Below are 14,618 nucleotides of genomic sequence, written 5' to 3'. Positions count from 1 at the left end.
GACCAGGACAGAGAGCCCGGGGACCTTCCGGTTACAGATACGCTTCCCAACCCCCTGATCCACGGTCGCAGCTGTGGTGTGTGTTTTCATGGATAGGTCACCACCCAGGTGCAGGCCCAGGAACTTGACTCAGCACATATCCCTGAGGGAAGCCGGTGTTGAGGCTGAGTGCTGAGGACAGGTGGGGCCCTACTTTGACTCTCTGTGGGCGGTCACTGATGAAGACCTTGATCCTTGACAGTTGGAGTGAGGGAGGCCAAGGTTGTGTAATTTGGTTACCACTCTGGCAGGGATGATGGTGTTAAAAGCCTAGCTAAAATCAGTAAAGAAAAGTCAGATGTAAATGTCCATTTGTTCTAAGTAAGTTAGGGTTGTATGGAGGCCTATGGCTATGGCATCCTCTGTTGATTTGTTCTTCCTGTATGCGAACTGGTGGGGATGGAATGTGGCTAGGAGTCATGAATGATATGAGTTCTGACCAGTTTCTCGACACTTCGAGATGACTGGAGTAAGAGCCACTTGCCAGGAAATCGTTTAGGTACTGCATGGTAGTTTTCTTTGGAATGGGGATGATGGTAGAGGACTTCAGGCAGGGTAGAACTGGCCTGTGTTAGGGACAGGTTGAATATTTCAGTAAAGACCCCTGCGAGCTGGTCTGCGCAGTCCTTTAGCAAATTGGATGCTATAATGTGACGCTGTTGATATAGTTTGATAATGATATATTTGGGGTCTTTATTTGTGGACTTTGTCTGTTTTTCCTGTGTCTGTGTGAGTTCTCTCAAGATATTCAGACTTCCTCTTCAAGTCCAAAGACATACATGTTAAGTTAGACTTAATCTCTAAACTGGTCAGACAGTCCAACTAAGTTAACTGTGTGATAACAACCTCGGAAACCTCAAAGCACTCGTTCTGTGCTTAGTTTCTTTGTTTAGTCTTGTGTTTGAAATGTTTGTTTACTTTTTGACACCTTGGAAATGTAACACAATACATTTTAATGAGCTATAGAACAGTATGCCTATAAGAGCTTCTCCGCTCAATGTCTCTACTGCTGTAAAAGTCTTTTCATACTGTTCTGCAAAACTCAACAGTAGTACAGTGCTCTTCTGGTTTTCTTGTATTTTTCCTTTTGCAAATTTTTCACACACGTGTTGTTGTTCACAGCCATGTCCACATTATAGTCCAGTAACTTAGAAAAAAATCCGTGATATACGCATGATACACACTGTTATGACTTTGTGGATGCAACAAAAGGCAAAAGGTTCAGTAAAAAACAAAAACTGCTGATCTGTTTCCTGATTTAAACAAATTAATGTGTTGTCAGTTTTGTGCTCGAATTTAATTTATCAGGACTTAATCACCCCTTAATAACCACAATTAAATGGTCCCAAGTGTTTTGGGTTCAAAGATTTTCCACAGCAAGTGCAAATACATTTTATACAGTGCATATCACTGAGTGCAGGGCTGTAATATTATAATTTTCTTCAGAACAAGTTCAATCCCAGTACAGCTGCCAACCAATCCTCATAGACTCCTATATTAAAGTGCCCATTTTACAGCTTTAAAAACATGCACTGAGAGTCTAGCATTTTCTCCTCCATAGGTGGCGCTTTTTTGTTTTTGTTTTTTCGAACTTAACCATTTGTCTGATAGATCAACTCTAACCCTCTAAATAGATTTTTTTTCATGTGAATTTCTGCACTGCAAATTCCTTGTAGCTTGACAAGATTTATTGTCTTAATTTTAGCCAGATTATCTTGTCCATCTTGTTTTGAACATTACAAGCTAGTTTCCAGTCTCATGTGTTAGATGATTAAACTTGTTTCAAGTATATATTACTTTTTTTTCTTATTTAGTCTGTATATCTAAAAATGAACCATTTTACATTTATTTCAAGCAAAAATAGCTTTTAGATAGAGTGCAAAACAAAAATTATCTCAAAATAAGAAACATTCACCTTTTTCCTTGAAATAAGAAAGTCACTCATTGGAAGGTATTTATTTCAGGTTTTTAAAGAAAGGACATCTTCAAGGTTATATTTTGTCATAACATAGACACTGTTTCTGAAATTGACTGGGTAATATGACGTAAAATCAAGTAGGTCTTCAACATCAGTCAGTTCAGTTGCTTGGGCAAGGTTGGGAATTGCAATTTCATAGGCAAGAAAGTCTTTGTTGAAACCCAAGGTTTCATACACCTGGTATTCAAAACAATAAAGTACACTATTAACAATAAAAATGTTTTTTACAAGTCCAAAGATAGGGTTTAAACCATTTGCTGAAATGAGTATAAGAGACCTGTCACAGATGTATTTGTTTCCATGTAAAATAAGCCACTTTACTCTAACGGCATGATGTATAGCATCTTCAATCCCCAAAAAATCTACAACCTTTGATTGCAAATGGTCCATATTAGCAACCTCTGATATAGGACCTAGTTCTTTCTCATTTACAAATATCGGATGCTCAGTTCCTGCTTCACTTTGGCAACACTCCAGCAGCTGATTGTGGTTTACAAGAGACTTGCACACATTCTTAAAGTTTAATTTGGATGACCATTGTTTAAAAAAACTGTGTTTAGACTCGAATCTCATGCACATATGACGTATTACAGGTCCCAGGGCAATAATTTGAGAGGGAAGATGCAGCATGTAATGTTGCTTTGGGATTACATTTTTTTCTGGGAATAGTTGCCTGAATTGTTTAAGATGATCTTCTATCATTTTTTTTAGTTTGGACACAGTTTGTAAAGACACAACAGGGGCAAAAAGTATTTTAACAATTTCAATTAAATCCAAAATAAACTGGATAAAGGGATTTTTCTCTACAACACTGTACAATAAGAATGGCAAAATCTTGATCAATATAAGCATTTGTCCAGAGGATTGTTTGAGTCTGTTGTCACTTGAAGCTAAAGTAGCAATACTAATTGGTGAAGGCTTGTCACGTATGTCCACTGATGAAAAAGGAAAGTTCTGCATGGCAGAATTAAACAAGTCCAATTCCAAATTTCCAGATAAAACAAGGTATTTCAACACACACTTAATTTCCATTGGTGCCACTCCTTCAAGAATTACATGCATAATATCCTGTGGCATCTGCTCTATGAGATTAAAACCTGGGAAATCAATTAATTTGCTTTGTCTATTTATGCCAAAAGTCGTTTTGAGCGAGGATTTCAAAAATTCAGTAGTTGCCCTTTCTATTTCAATGCACTGCCTAATGTGTCCGTCCAATGTCCATCTGGTGAAACTATGTTCATTGAAATTTTCTTGCATTTCATCAAAAGTACACTGACAATGACGACATTTGCTATACGCAAAACCAACTCCTTCCTTAAATCCTGCAAGCTCATGCTGGGCCAGAGTGTCTCCACACACAGCAACAACTGCTCCATTTAAATAAAATTCCCCATTGACAGTGTTAATCATAACACCATCATACAGTAACTTCAAGTCCTCATTGATTCTCCGCAGTATTATATCTACCCCACACTCATCTATGTCCCTAGACTTTGCGATTGCGAGAAGTCTGATGGAAGCCAACTTTGATCTAAACTTAGGGTCTATGTTGCCTAAGGTGTAATAAAACATTAGTAGTTTATTTACACTCGCACGTGACCCTAGGGGGTTACACATTTCTATCTCATCAGAATAGAGTATCAGTTGTAAAGCAGAGTTCTTCTTTGAAAACAGTGGGTGGGTTTTGAAAATAATTCCATCATTAATGTCATACAAAAAACTGGCGTTGGGGCAACTCTGAGGTCCAGCACTGAGCATGTCAAATAGTCTTGAATTGGATAATAGCTGTTTCAAACTTTCAATCAAAGGAATGTAGTAGAAAGACTTGTTTTTGATTGCAAGAACTCTCGATTCTCCCTTTTTAACTCTACAGGCATACTTGGAAATGATGATCTCCTCAGGTGTGACAGGGTTGAAATGCATCTGTGTTACACGGTCCTGTAGGTTTGAAGCTGCACATATGGGAAAGGGATCCTGAAAGTTGTCCAGTGTTGAAAGAACTTCTTGTTGTAAAGGTCCATTGCTGTCAGGTTGCCTTTCAAGGATGGTCTTTATTTTTCCCCTCAAGGACGTCAGAAGAGCTGTTTGATACTGTTGAACACCAAGGACAATGTTGTTGACACTCCTCTGATGGGGGGGAAAAAAAAACACATCAGAGACATGAAAACGTAAATAGAAAATATAACAGAAGCAAAATGCAACTCTATTTCTTTAGCTCAAATTAATGAGCCACTGAATGTTGTAATTTACCAGTGGAGCAGTAGAAGAAGAAATCAGCCAATAATTGGCATTGTTTTGCATGACATGCCACATGCATGACTCACGTGGCACAAACACATTGCACCGAGCAAGATGGAGGAGCATGAAAGGTTACAACAGAAAAAGTGAACAAATGATTACCTCATTTATTTTTTTTTATGTAATTCTACTTCATTTGTCTTTTATGCCTAAAAGTGAACACATTTTACACTGTTAAGCCTATTTTAAACTGTTGAGTGTGCCCAGAGTTACATACATTACAGTGAACTCTTGTGCTTAACTTCTTCGTAATGTACATTTGTTCATAATAACTTATATAGGTGAAAGTAATAGCTGAATAAAACCAGCGATGAAAAACAATCAATTAATTGCAAAGATAGTGGACAGATTATGAAAAAAAATCATTAGTTGCAGCCTTACATTGAACCAGACTTATTAACAAGTTAACAATGACACCCCCATAATATCAGATGAAGCAGTACCTGTGATAGGTGGCATTGCTCCCGCACACCAATAGCAAATGCAGCTGCACATCTGGCAAGATCAACAGTTTCTCTTTTACCCTACAGGACAAAAAGAAAAACAATTGTGTAAGAAAAATGACTCACTCAGAATGTGTTTCAAATTCCACCAGATGCAAAACAAAACAAAGAAATATTCCAAACTGTTGTACATTTTTGCTATTAAAAGATTCATACTACAATGGATAGCTAATGAAGCTGCAAATGTTATGAACAATTTAAGAGTTATTTAATGAAACTTAACCAATCTTTATGGAATCTACTCTGAAGTTAACTGAAAGAAAAATTTGAAAGCTGCTTGGTTCATGGAGCATCTAACAACAACCAAGGCAGGTACACAACACTGGTAAATAATGAGTTTATTTATTATGTTTAAGTATGGTAACTAAGCCTACATTGTTGTGCAAGCCTGAATTTCAGCGGATTCATGCATTTGAAATTCAGCACTGGCCTTCATACCTATTAAAATATTCTAATCAAGTAGTTTATCTTAGAAAACACATAACTTTAAAACTATAATCTTCACTTGAACTGAGTACATTTTCTCTAGTTAGGCTTTACTACGGTTTTACTAAAGCTGAATTGGGGTAACTGTGCTTGGTTAAGGTTAAACAACACACATACATTTAAAAATTCGCGCGCGTACACACAGAAACACATAAAGTACATTACCTGATTCTGACGAGGTGTTTGAAGCTCAGCTGCGTCTTGCTCCATCACGTTCTGACTTTCCTGTCGCTCCTCCTCCAACACCTCCGATGTTACTGGGGGGTCTAGTGGTGGTGGCTCTACTTCAGTGCCATTGCCATTGCTAACAATTTGTCTGGGTTCGGCAGTATAGTCGGCAAAAATGGCTGTACCAAAATTTTCGCCTCCTAGTACATTTGCATCGGATGAAGCTGTCAGCCATCCTGTAGGCGGGTTCCCAGTGGCGATGTATTGTGGATGTGTGCGTCTGAGATGGTGGTAAAACGAGTTGAAAACAGTATTAATGTGACTTAAGAGAGACTTCAATGTTAACGCCACAAAGACGAAGCAAATCACACACCTCCAACAGGCCATTGTATTAGACTAAGTCAAGCAGAAAATATGTTGTAGTGTGGAGCTGTTGCTAGTTTGGGAAATACCAAGTTCATGGGGGGAGGGGGGTATTACAAACTGTAGCTGTAAAAACAAAAAAATGGTCACAAATAAGGTAAAATGAAATAACACCTATAAGAGTTTATTTTAAATCAATGAAGAAGAAATTTACCTATCATATTGACTGTGTTTTATGAACGTACAAACCACTAAATTGTATATAGAAGCAAAAATTGAGATGTCCACCCCCTTCATGTTCCATGTTAGTTGTTACCTAACTCCGTTTGAATTTGGAGTCACAGGAATCTTCTGCATCTGAGCCTTGAAAGAAAAACTGTAAGAGAAAACTTTGTCAAGAAAGAGAGGTAAGCAATTTTAATTTTTCGAATGTAAGTAGTGTGTAGTCTAATCACTGTTTTAAAGTCAAGCGGACAGAATAATAAATTTAATTTGAGCGCGGGAAGGAGTAATGTAGCATGCTAACGGATGCTAGCGTTAGCTTAGCAGCCCTCGCATGTGGTTCAGAGAACATTTAGTGAAGTATCTACTGTAATGTTGTGAGAATTCCTAGCTATGCTATTTATAAGGGGCAGTGTTAGCCGTTTGTATTAACTTAAGTTAATAGGCACACTGAGAATTTCTTTCAATCAGCAAGAGAGCTAATTAACCACATTCAGGGTTTTCCAATTGTCTTTGACTGATTTACTAGCTGCTTGAATTCCCTCACAAGGTGTGGGTTTAAATTAATATTTTGATATTAATTGGATGTATTAAAGTGGGCTCAAAACAGTGTTATTCAGGAATCAGGCTGGTTGGTAAAACAAGTAGCGCTGTGTATCGATTCAAAATTGAAACAGAAGATGGCAGCACTGCATGTACAAGGATGCCAGCTGCCGTTAAACCCCGAAGAAGAAGAAGCTGTATCCCAGAATTCATAGCGCGGCCTAGCTCAGTTTCCAAAAATGGCGGCAGCTAGTTAGTTTTAAAATTTCTCTTATTACTCTTTCTAGGTCACAAAATAAACGTTTAACATATTTTCAGGCGAGAATGTAGCCGTGTAAACTTCAAATATCTGGACAGTTTATCAAGACACCACATATTTTCAAAAGCGCTCTGACATTTTCGGAGACATCTGTTACCCACTAGCTCGATAGCTAGCCGGGGTTTAACGCTCACTAGAGCCCGTGAGAACACCGGACTCCGGGCAAACCATTTTCAAAACCACCGCCGTCTTTCACTACTCAGGTGAAACATGATATATAAGTCACTTAAATAACTTAAAAATGTTATTGTTTGGCTTTTTTCAGTATTTTATTTGTTCCTGAGTAAATCGGTTTGGCTGAGATTAAAGTTATAGTTTTTACACAGCTGAATAAACGTCAAGCAGACAACTGATTATTAGAAGTGTGAGATGCTCGAGAATATACTCCGGTGTCCTGTTATATTTTAGATATCAATGAGCAATCTGCAAATTTCTTTAAAATGTAATAAACTATCATCTTACCTTTATTTTTAGTTAGCACATACCTTAAACACTTAAAGCTATAAGCTAATGATCGTTATATAAGAGCAGATTCTGCTGGTGCAATAAGCTGTACATTTTACGTCCAATGGATGCATGATCTGGCAGCCCTAGTCAGCATAATCTTATTGATGAAATTCAATGACACAAATCTGGGTGAGTAAAAGTTCACCGGGCAATATTGTATAACCCTTTCAGACCTCAGCCTGGCTGTCTGGACATTTCTTTTCTGTTATAGCTTTAAAAAGGGTAAAAATGTTGAACAATCAAAACGATTCTTTGACGTGAATCAATTTGATTCTCATGGGACTGAATTAAGATTCAACTTTTCAAATGTTTTTAACATAACACTAATTGTAAACATTTGTCTTGCAGGTGACTGAGCAATGGAGAAGCTGGATGATGTAACAGTATCTGTCCTTCAAGTTTATATTTGATAATATATTTGTGTATATATATGTGTGTGTGTGTGTATATGTATGTATGTATGTATGTATGTATATATACATACATACATACATACAGTTTTGTTTGTGCAGTTATGTGCTTGCACAGTTTAACTGGTGTTTGTCTTTTTGTTAGCTGTAAGCATTGACGAGCGCATGCTTTTAACATTGACCCGTGATGATCTGAGGGACCTTTTTTCTGGGCCTGAGCACTGTCTCAGAAGAAAACATGTGTGGTCAATAATTCATCCTGAGGTATTATGTAAAAAATATTTAGTTCAACTAATCTCCAGAAAGTATGCTTTTATTTTAGCAGTACTTGACATTTTTATTTTCTCACCCTAAACCAGGAAGACCATCCGCTACCACAGAAACCTGAAACAACTTCTTCACCCAGGGTAGTTGCAACAGGCCCTCCAACTGCTGATGCTAATGTAAGCCAGCTGAAAATCTTGCAGCTCCCCAGTCCTCCGGAATATGTTGTGTACACCGACAGTGAGTTGGAGCAATGCCGAAAGAGTTACCTGGAGTTGGCCTGCTCCGGCAGGGAACAGGCATGCGTCATGTCAAAAGAACTGAGATGCAGATTGGTGAGAAATACAATCACAAGTATGGTGTCCCTTTTGAGAGCAAGCCAAGGCCAAATGGAGCGATACCCCTCTAAGACCGAAATCACTGCAATGGCTAAAAAAGTTGTCGAATATTATCCTATGCTGCAGGATAATGATGCAAGCGTAAAACACGTAAGTTCTTGTATTTGTGTCTCATATATAAATCATTTTGTTTTGTTCAGGGGGCATGATATATATGTATTTTCACCAGGAGAGCATTAATGCCAAATTACAAAAAAGGCTGCAAAATATGAAAACCCCAGTAAAAAGGCAAGGACCAACACCGGAGAGGGGACGGCCCAAGAGAAGGCTCACTAACCTCTCCCCAAGGGATGAAGAAGCTGATGATGAAGATGCTGATCGCAGTTCTTCCAGTGGTGCATCTACTCTGTTATCACCTGTCAGAAATTCTGACAATGCCTCCACTTCATGTGAGTACATACATGTAATTTTGTAAAATGGTTATCAACACACAGCCAGTAGTAGCTAATGTTTTGTGGAAGTCTACTTCAGTAACAATGAAAAACCAAAATGCTCTTGTACTTCTCTCTATCTTAGCTGACAAGGATAGTCGGCAAATACAAGCAAGACATTACAAAACATTACAAGAAATGTGCAAGAAGGCAAAACCTAACCAAGAAGATGTGTCCCAGCTATTAGACCTCGAGTTTGAAGCCAGAAGATCCTTCATTGACTCAGACACCATGAAAGAGGAGAACAGAGCTCACCTCATCTTGGATGCATATCCATGCTTTAAAGAATTGCATCATGTAAGTTTTTGGAAGAGTTAATCAATAATCACTTTAATTTCAAATATATTTGGTGTGGTAGTAGTTATTTTGATTTTATTTGTTTACTTATTTTTTTAAACCTATTGTAGGCATTGCGTGAGCTTCGCAGAATTTTGGATCCCCACAACAACAAGTTCATCAGTCAAGTAAAACTGAGATGGGAAGAATTCTGCTCCAGGGTAGAGTTCTACGGTGTGTCAAAGAAGGCAATGAATCCACCAATGACCATGGACAAAAGTAAGTTTTACCATTTGAATACAAAGTTCTCATCCTTTAAAATTTATGTTTATGAAGGTTTGTTTCTGCTTTGTCCAGCTGAAGCCCACCTTGCACTGATGAAGGCTCTTCCAATGCTCTTTCCCACACCTGCCCATCCACCAAAAAAGATGGGGAATGCTTCTGAAGCATTTCTACATGTCCTGAAGGTAAGTTTTATAAAATTTGCTTATAAAGATCTACAGAAAATTTGGCAAACGAAATATTTCGGTCAAACATGACTCAAAAATGCTTTTTCGGTTTCAGCCGAAAGACTTAAATCTATAATTTATTGTTTTCATTAATTTATAACGTATTTAATGTACACAAGTGTGGTCACATAAGGAGTCGCTTGACACTGATAAACCATAAGTCAAAACTACTATAAAATGGGTGTAACCAACAAAGAACAAGATAATGACGTCTCCGACGTTATGACCAAATCCCAGCAAAAAAACATACAATTAACATAAGATGTTAACTGTCATGTCTTTTGTGTCTTGCAGCCTACAGAAGATCCAGATGCTTTCCTCCAGAAACGAAGCTTGTCATGTCCAGTAGTGATGTTCGATGGCTGCAAGTGTGTCATTGCTGTTGGTAATTTACCAGTTACAACATTTGACAAAGAAAAACTTGGTGAGGCTATGATATATGTGATGGCATACTTTTATGCACTCCATCTGACTTACCCCAAATGCGTGGCAACCCTGCTGTCTGTCATTCAGACAGAAGTTCTCCAGGATGCCATTCATGAGCATGACACTACATCATCTTACAGAAAAGCCCTGGCAGAATGGCATGCATTTATTGGAAAGTAGTGTGTAAATTTCAGATAAGATTAGGAGAGGGCACTTCTGTTTTGTTTTTTGTTTTTTCAATCTGGGTCTTATTTCTAAAATGGAAAATGTTCATTTACTCACCCAGACAAGTTTTGTGGTATTTGGTGTCATTCGGAAGAAATTTGAATCTTTGTGGTCTTCCTATGTCACTCGTCAATTTTAATGGCAATGGCGAAACCTCTAAGGCTGTTGAAATGTTGAAACCACTTAAACAAACTCATAATGTTGGACCTGTACACTGCAAAAACAGCTATACTTGAAACAAGCCAAATATTCTTAAATCTGACAAAATTTTCTTGTTTTGAGCAAAAAAATCTGCCAATGGGGTAAGCAAAAGTTGCTTGACTAGAATTCTTAAAACTAGCAAATTAATCTAACTGTTGTATGCCTTTTAACTAGACAAAATTGTCTAAAATGTATGCTTATTTGAAGAAAATGTGACTTATTATAAGTAAAAGACACTTTGATATTTAGAAAATCTGTACCTAAAATGAGTATTATGCTTTCTTGAACAAGCTGTTTTCAAGAATTATTTGCTTACTTCAAGATTCTACACCTTAATTTAGATTTTTCACATAAAAAAAACATCTTACTATAGGACAAATTTTCTTAAAACTGAATTGTTTCTTTCTTGATTGAGCTAACTATAAGAATTATGTTTCGACTCTGAGAACAATAATCAGCAAAAATTCCTGAGAATAAGACACCATCGCTTCAAAAAGCTACTAAAAATAAGGGAATTCATCTTAAATTAAGACAGCAAAAGCACTCTTAGTTTTTGCGCTTTTATTGACACAGCAATGGGTCAGTAACTCACTGAGGTCTGTTCCAGGAGAATCATGTCTAAAATTATACATTTCAGCAGGTTACTGTGTAACATGGCCAATATAAGAAGTGCATATTCCAGATACTCTTAACATGAATAATAACAGTATAACACACTCATGGCTGGTATCAAAAATAAATTTTGCTGAAGCTTAAAACAATCACTATTTCAAATCCTATATTACACAACATTTTAGAAGAACAAGTTTAACGACCACACAAACAAACATGTGTTTTACATATGAACAACTTTTCTAGAGAAAAAAAAAAACAACCTTACTGACTAACACTGAGTCTGATAAACAAGGCAGATGGAGTCTGTCATCTGAGAGACTCACTCAATGAATGACTTCCACTCACCAAGCGCCTTCTTGTAAGAGGGGGTTGAATCTCGGTCATGGATGGAGTCTTTGAGTATTTCAGTTTGCAAGACAGACAGCAGCGTGGAAATGCACTTTGGATATGTGAGGTGGAGGGCATAGTAATATGCCATCAGATAGAGCAGTCCCTCATTAAGATCCTTCCGGTCAAAAGTGCTCACCGGTGTGGTTCCAACAGCTATCATGCAGTTGCCTTCAGAGACAAGCAGAACTGGACAAGCCAGGGGTCGCTGACGCAGGTAGCCTTCAGGGTATTCTGAAGTCTACATGACAGAAAAAAAAGAGGATTAGAACAAGACCGTAAGAAACACAATTTTTGAGTTGCATTACAGTTTAAAATAGATCAACTTTTTTGTAGGTTTTATTAACATCAACATATTATGGGGATCTGAACTTTAAGAATATTTGACTGACTCCACAGTAAAATATATAAAATGAAAACATGAGTAACTGCAAAATTCAACAATATATACACATAGAATATTGCAGCCTTACCTTTAGGACATGGAAAAAAGCCTCACTACAGATGCCCAGCTTCTTAGGTGGTACTGTGCTGGAAGGGAAAAGCACAGGAAGGGCTCTGAACACAGCTGCTGCATGTTCCACTGGTTTGAAAAAAGAAAAATAAGACAGGGCAACACCATTAAGCATTGCAAATAATGTAATAGCAAAGCATAAATGTACACAAATCAAGATACTGTAGCATTACCTCCATCCAAAGTTTTTGGCGGCTTCATAACTTTCTTCATGACACCATAAAACTGCACCTTCGAGTAGAAGGTTTCCCATCTATCCTTCATCTCAGAAATGTATTTCAAGTTGGATGGTTGAATAATTCTCCACAGCTCATCAAGGACCTGAAAAATACAGAGAGAAACCCAACTGAGATAGATCTGTCTAGCTCTGTATCTGGTCTTGACAATAAGTGATAACAATTTAAACATGAGGGCCAGTATTTAAGAAATTTGAAAATCATATCAAAATGTCCCCAAAGGAATAACAGGATGGCTAAAAGAAATAAGTGCTGCTTACATGATCCAGTTCTCTGAAACAAGGATATGCCTCCAGTATCTTCACTGCTCTGTCCTGCTCCTTTATAGCATCAGAGTTAATGAATTGTCTTCTAGACTCAAACTCCAGGTTCAGCAGTTGGGTAACAGCAGCTTTGTTCGGTTTTTTGGTCTTGTATATTTCTTGAAGTGTCTTGTAGTGTCTTGCCTGGGTTTTTTGGCTGTCAAAGAAGTCAGCTGAACCAGCTAAACACACAGAGCAGAGGTGTGTAAATAATTTATTGCCACAGTAAGGCTTTATATATCTGTTATTGGTGCAAAACAATAAAACAAAAATACCAAAATATATCTGTAAATTAGATCAACAAATTAACTAACCACCTATCTTAAAATTGTTCATTCATCCTGTCAAGTTGTCACTATTAAATGGAACACAAAGATTCCAAGATAAACAGTGAAGTAGTTGTGTTCCATTGTTAGCAGAATTTTTAACAAAAAAACAAAAAGTATCGTCCAAACCACATTTACACTCAGGGTGTAATAAGAGGGTGCATTATATTATACTTACATTCTTCATCACTGCCATCCTGGTGGTGCACTGGGGTGCCCATCGATCTAACTGGTGATTTATCTAGAATAATAGTTGATGCACTGGACTCCCCACTGCTGTCACTTTTTGCAACGCTTTCATTCCCATCCTTTCTTGGCTTCTTCGCAGGAGGTTTTTTGCCCTTCCTTGGACTTTTGACATTGGAGAGTCTCTTCATTAGCTTTTTAGCAACATGCTCCTAACAGGTACAAACGGTAAAAATTAAAAGATGATAAGATACATCACTCATGATTAACACAGAGTGGTATTAAGCAAATGCTACTTACCCACTCACCACACGTTTCTTTAAGCATTGGGTAGTACTCCATTAATCGCTTTGCCATGGCATCAACCTCATGTTTGCTGGGGTATCTGGAGTCCTCAGCTGCTCTTGCTATCGAAATCATGTTTGTCATGGTGTTTCTTACGAGTCGACAAAAGAGTTCCTTTGACAAAGGTTCAGCACACTCTGTCCCCAGCCGCTTCTTTTCAAAGTAGGAATGTCGAGCTTGCTCAAGTTCACTGTCTGTGAAGACTATGTACTCTGGGTTGGACATAGTCACAAACTTAGAAGTGCTGGGTTCCTCTCTGGAGAAGTCACCATCTCCAGTAGTTGTTAGCATTTTTTCAGCAGCAGTCTTGTTCTAAAATACAGTGTACATAGGGCTAATTTCACATAAAATTGCACAAGAACTTTAGGTCTCTAAATATGAAAGAAAGTACAACAAAATATCAGTAAAGTGTTGAACAATAAAAAATATGTATATTTAATAAATGTGTAGGCCACTTGATTTAAATCAAAACTAAAGAAGATTCTACTGTCTATCTGTTAAGTGAGTATTGGTGGAATTACTTGAAACTGCATAAAACAAGCTGGTGTGTTCTCAGTTTTGTCACACAGCGATAGGACAGAACTTACTTCTTCACATTTGTGCACTGCAAGCCATAGAGCCCGACGCCTGAGGAAATGTTCAGGACCAGGAAACAGATCTTTGATGTCATCTCGTGAAAGTGATGAGAGCAGGTCTTCTCCAACATTTGCTTCTGCAATAGGAGTTTCCAATTATCACTACATTGCATTATCCTCATGTGCAAGCCAGCTGACAGCTTTGCTTGGGTAACAAACAGGATACACAAGAAACATAATTTAATATTTACCATTTAAAAACAATACTCTATTCCATTATATTCCCTCCTGACTGCTCCACAGGTTCTAAATTACCTTCCTCCCATTGACTGGAAAAAGTATTATATTTGTGATACATCAATTATATAAGTGTATACATATAAATGTCTCTTTTTTTTTTAACTTCCTGTGCTAAAGTATATAATGAAATAACTTCACTAATGGAAATTTGAAACTCCCACAATTTCTGTAAAACTGGCATTAAATTATGGCACTTTGCACACTTGTTGAATAAATTCACAGACGCTACGTCCACACGTACCCGGGTATTTTTGAAAAAGCTGATT

The 14,618-nt window shown here is 37.6% G+C and overlaps 3 protein-coding genes across 3 annotated transcripts; 1 reads left to right on the top strand and 2 right to left on the bottom strand.

The window, feature by feature from the left end:
* Window positions 1-97: 97 nt before the first annotated feature.
* On the bottom strand, window positions 98-8,410 carry LOC146392725 (uncharacterized). Its single transcript, XM_084952129.1, has 6 exons — window positions 8,370-8,410; window positions 5,470-5,752; window positions 4,759-4,839; window positions 2,751-4,144; window positions 480-605; window positions 98-233 (listed from the first exon to the last, which is right to left on the bottom strand). Exons 1-6 carry the CDS (start codon window positions 8,408-8,410, stop codon window positions 98-100), a joined length of 2,061 nt encoding a protein of 686 aa, XP_084808255.1.
* Window positions 8,411-8,960: 550 nt separating this feature from the next.
* Window positions 8,961-10,749, top strand: LOC146392724 (uncharacterized). Its single transcript, XM_084952348.1, has 3 exons — window positions 8,961-9,226; window positions 9,337-9,672; window positions 10,009-10,749. The coding sequence occupies exons 1-3, from the start codon at window positions 8,975-8,977 to the stop codon at window positions 10,318-10,320; spliced, it is 900 nt and encodes a 299-aa protein (XP_084808474.1). The 5' UTR covers window positions 8,961-8,974; the 3' UTR covers window positions 10,321-10,749.
* A 257-nt stretch (window positions 10,750-11,006) lies between these two features.
* On the bottom strand, window positions 11,007-14,051 carry LOC146392723 (uncharacterized). Its single transcript, XM_084952335.1, has 6 exons — window positions 13,433-14,051; window positions 13,125-13,344; window positions 12,579-12,802; window positions 12,256-12,403; window positions 12,042-12,151; window positions 11,007-11,809 (listed from the first exon to the last, which is right to left on the bottom strand). The coding sequence occupies exons 1-6, from the start codon at window positions 13,766-13,768 to the stop codon at window positions 11,501-11,503; spliced, it is 1,347 nt and encodes a 448-aa protein (XP_084808461.1). The 5' UTR covers window positions 13,769-14,051; the 3' UTR covers window positions 11,007-11,500.
* Between the last annotated feature and the right edge of the window lie 567 nt (window positions 14,052-14,618).

This window comes from Perissodus microlepis, chromosome 2 (assembly GCF_051167445.1).
Source record: "Perissodus microlepis isolate ML-2025 ecotype Zambia chromosome 2, ASM5116744v1, whole genome shotgun sequence".
NCBI lineage: Eukaryota > Metazoa > Chordata > Actinopteri > Cichliformes > Cichlidae > Perissodus > Perissodus microlepis.
The sequence above is the reverse complement of the archived record's forward strand: the minus strand, read 5'-3'. Positions and strand labels throughout refer to the sequence as shown.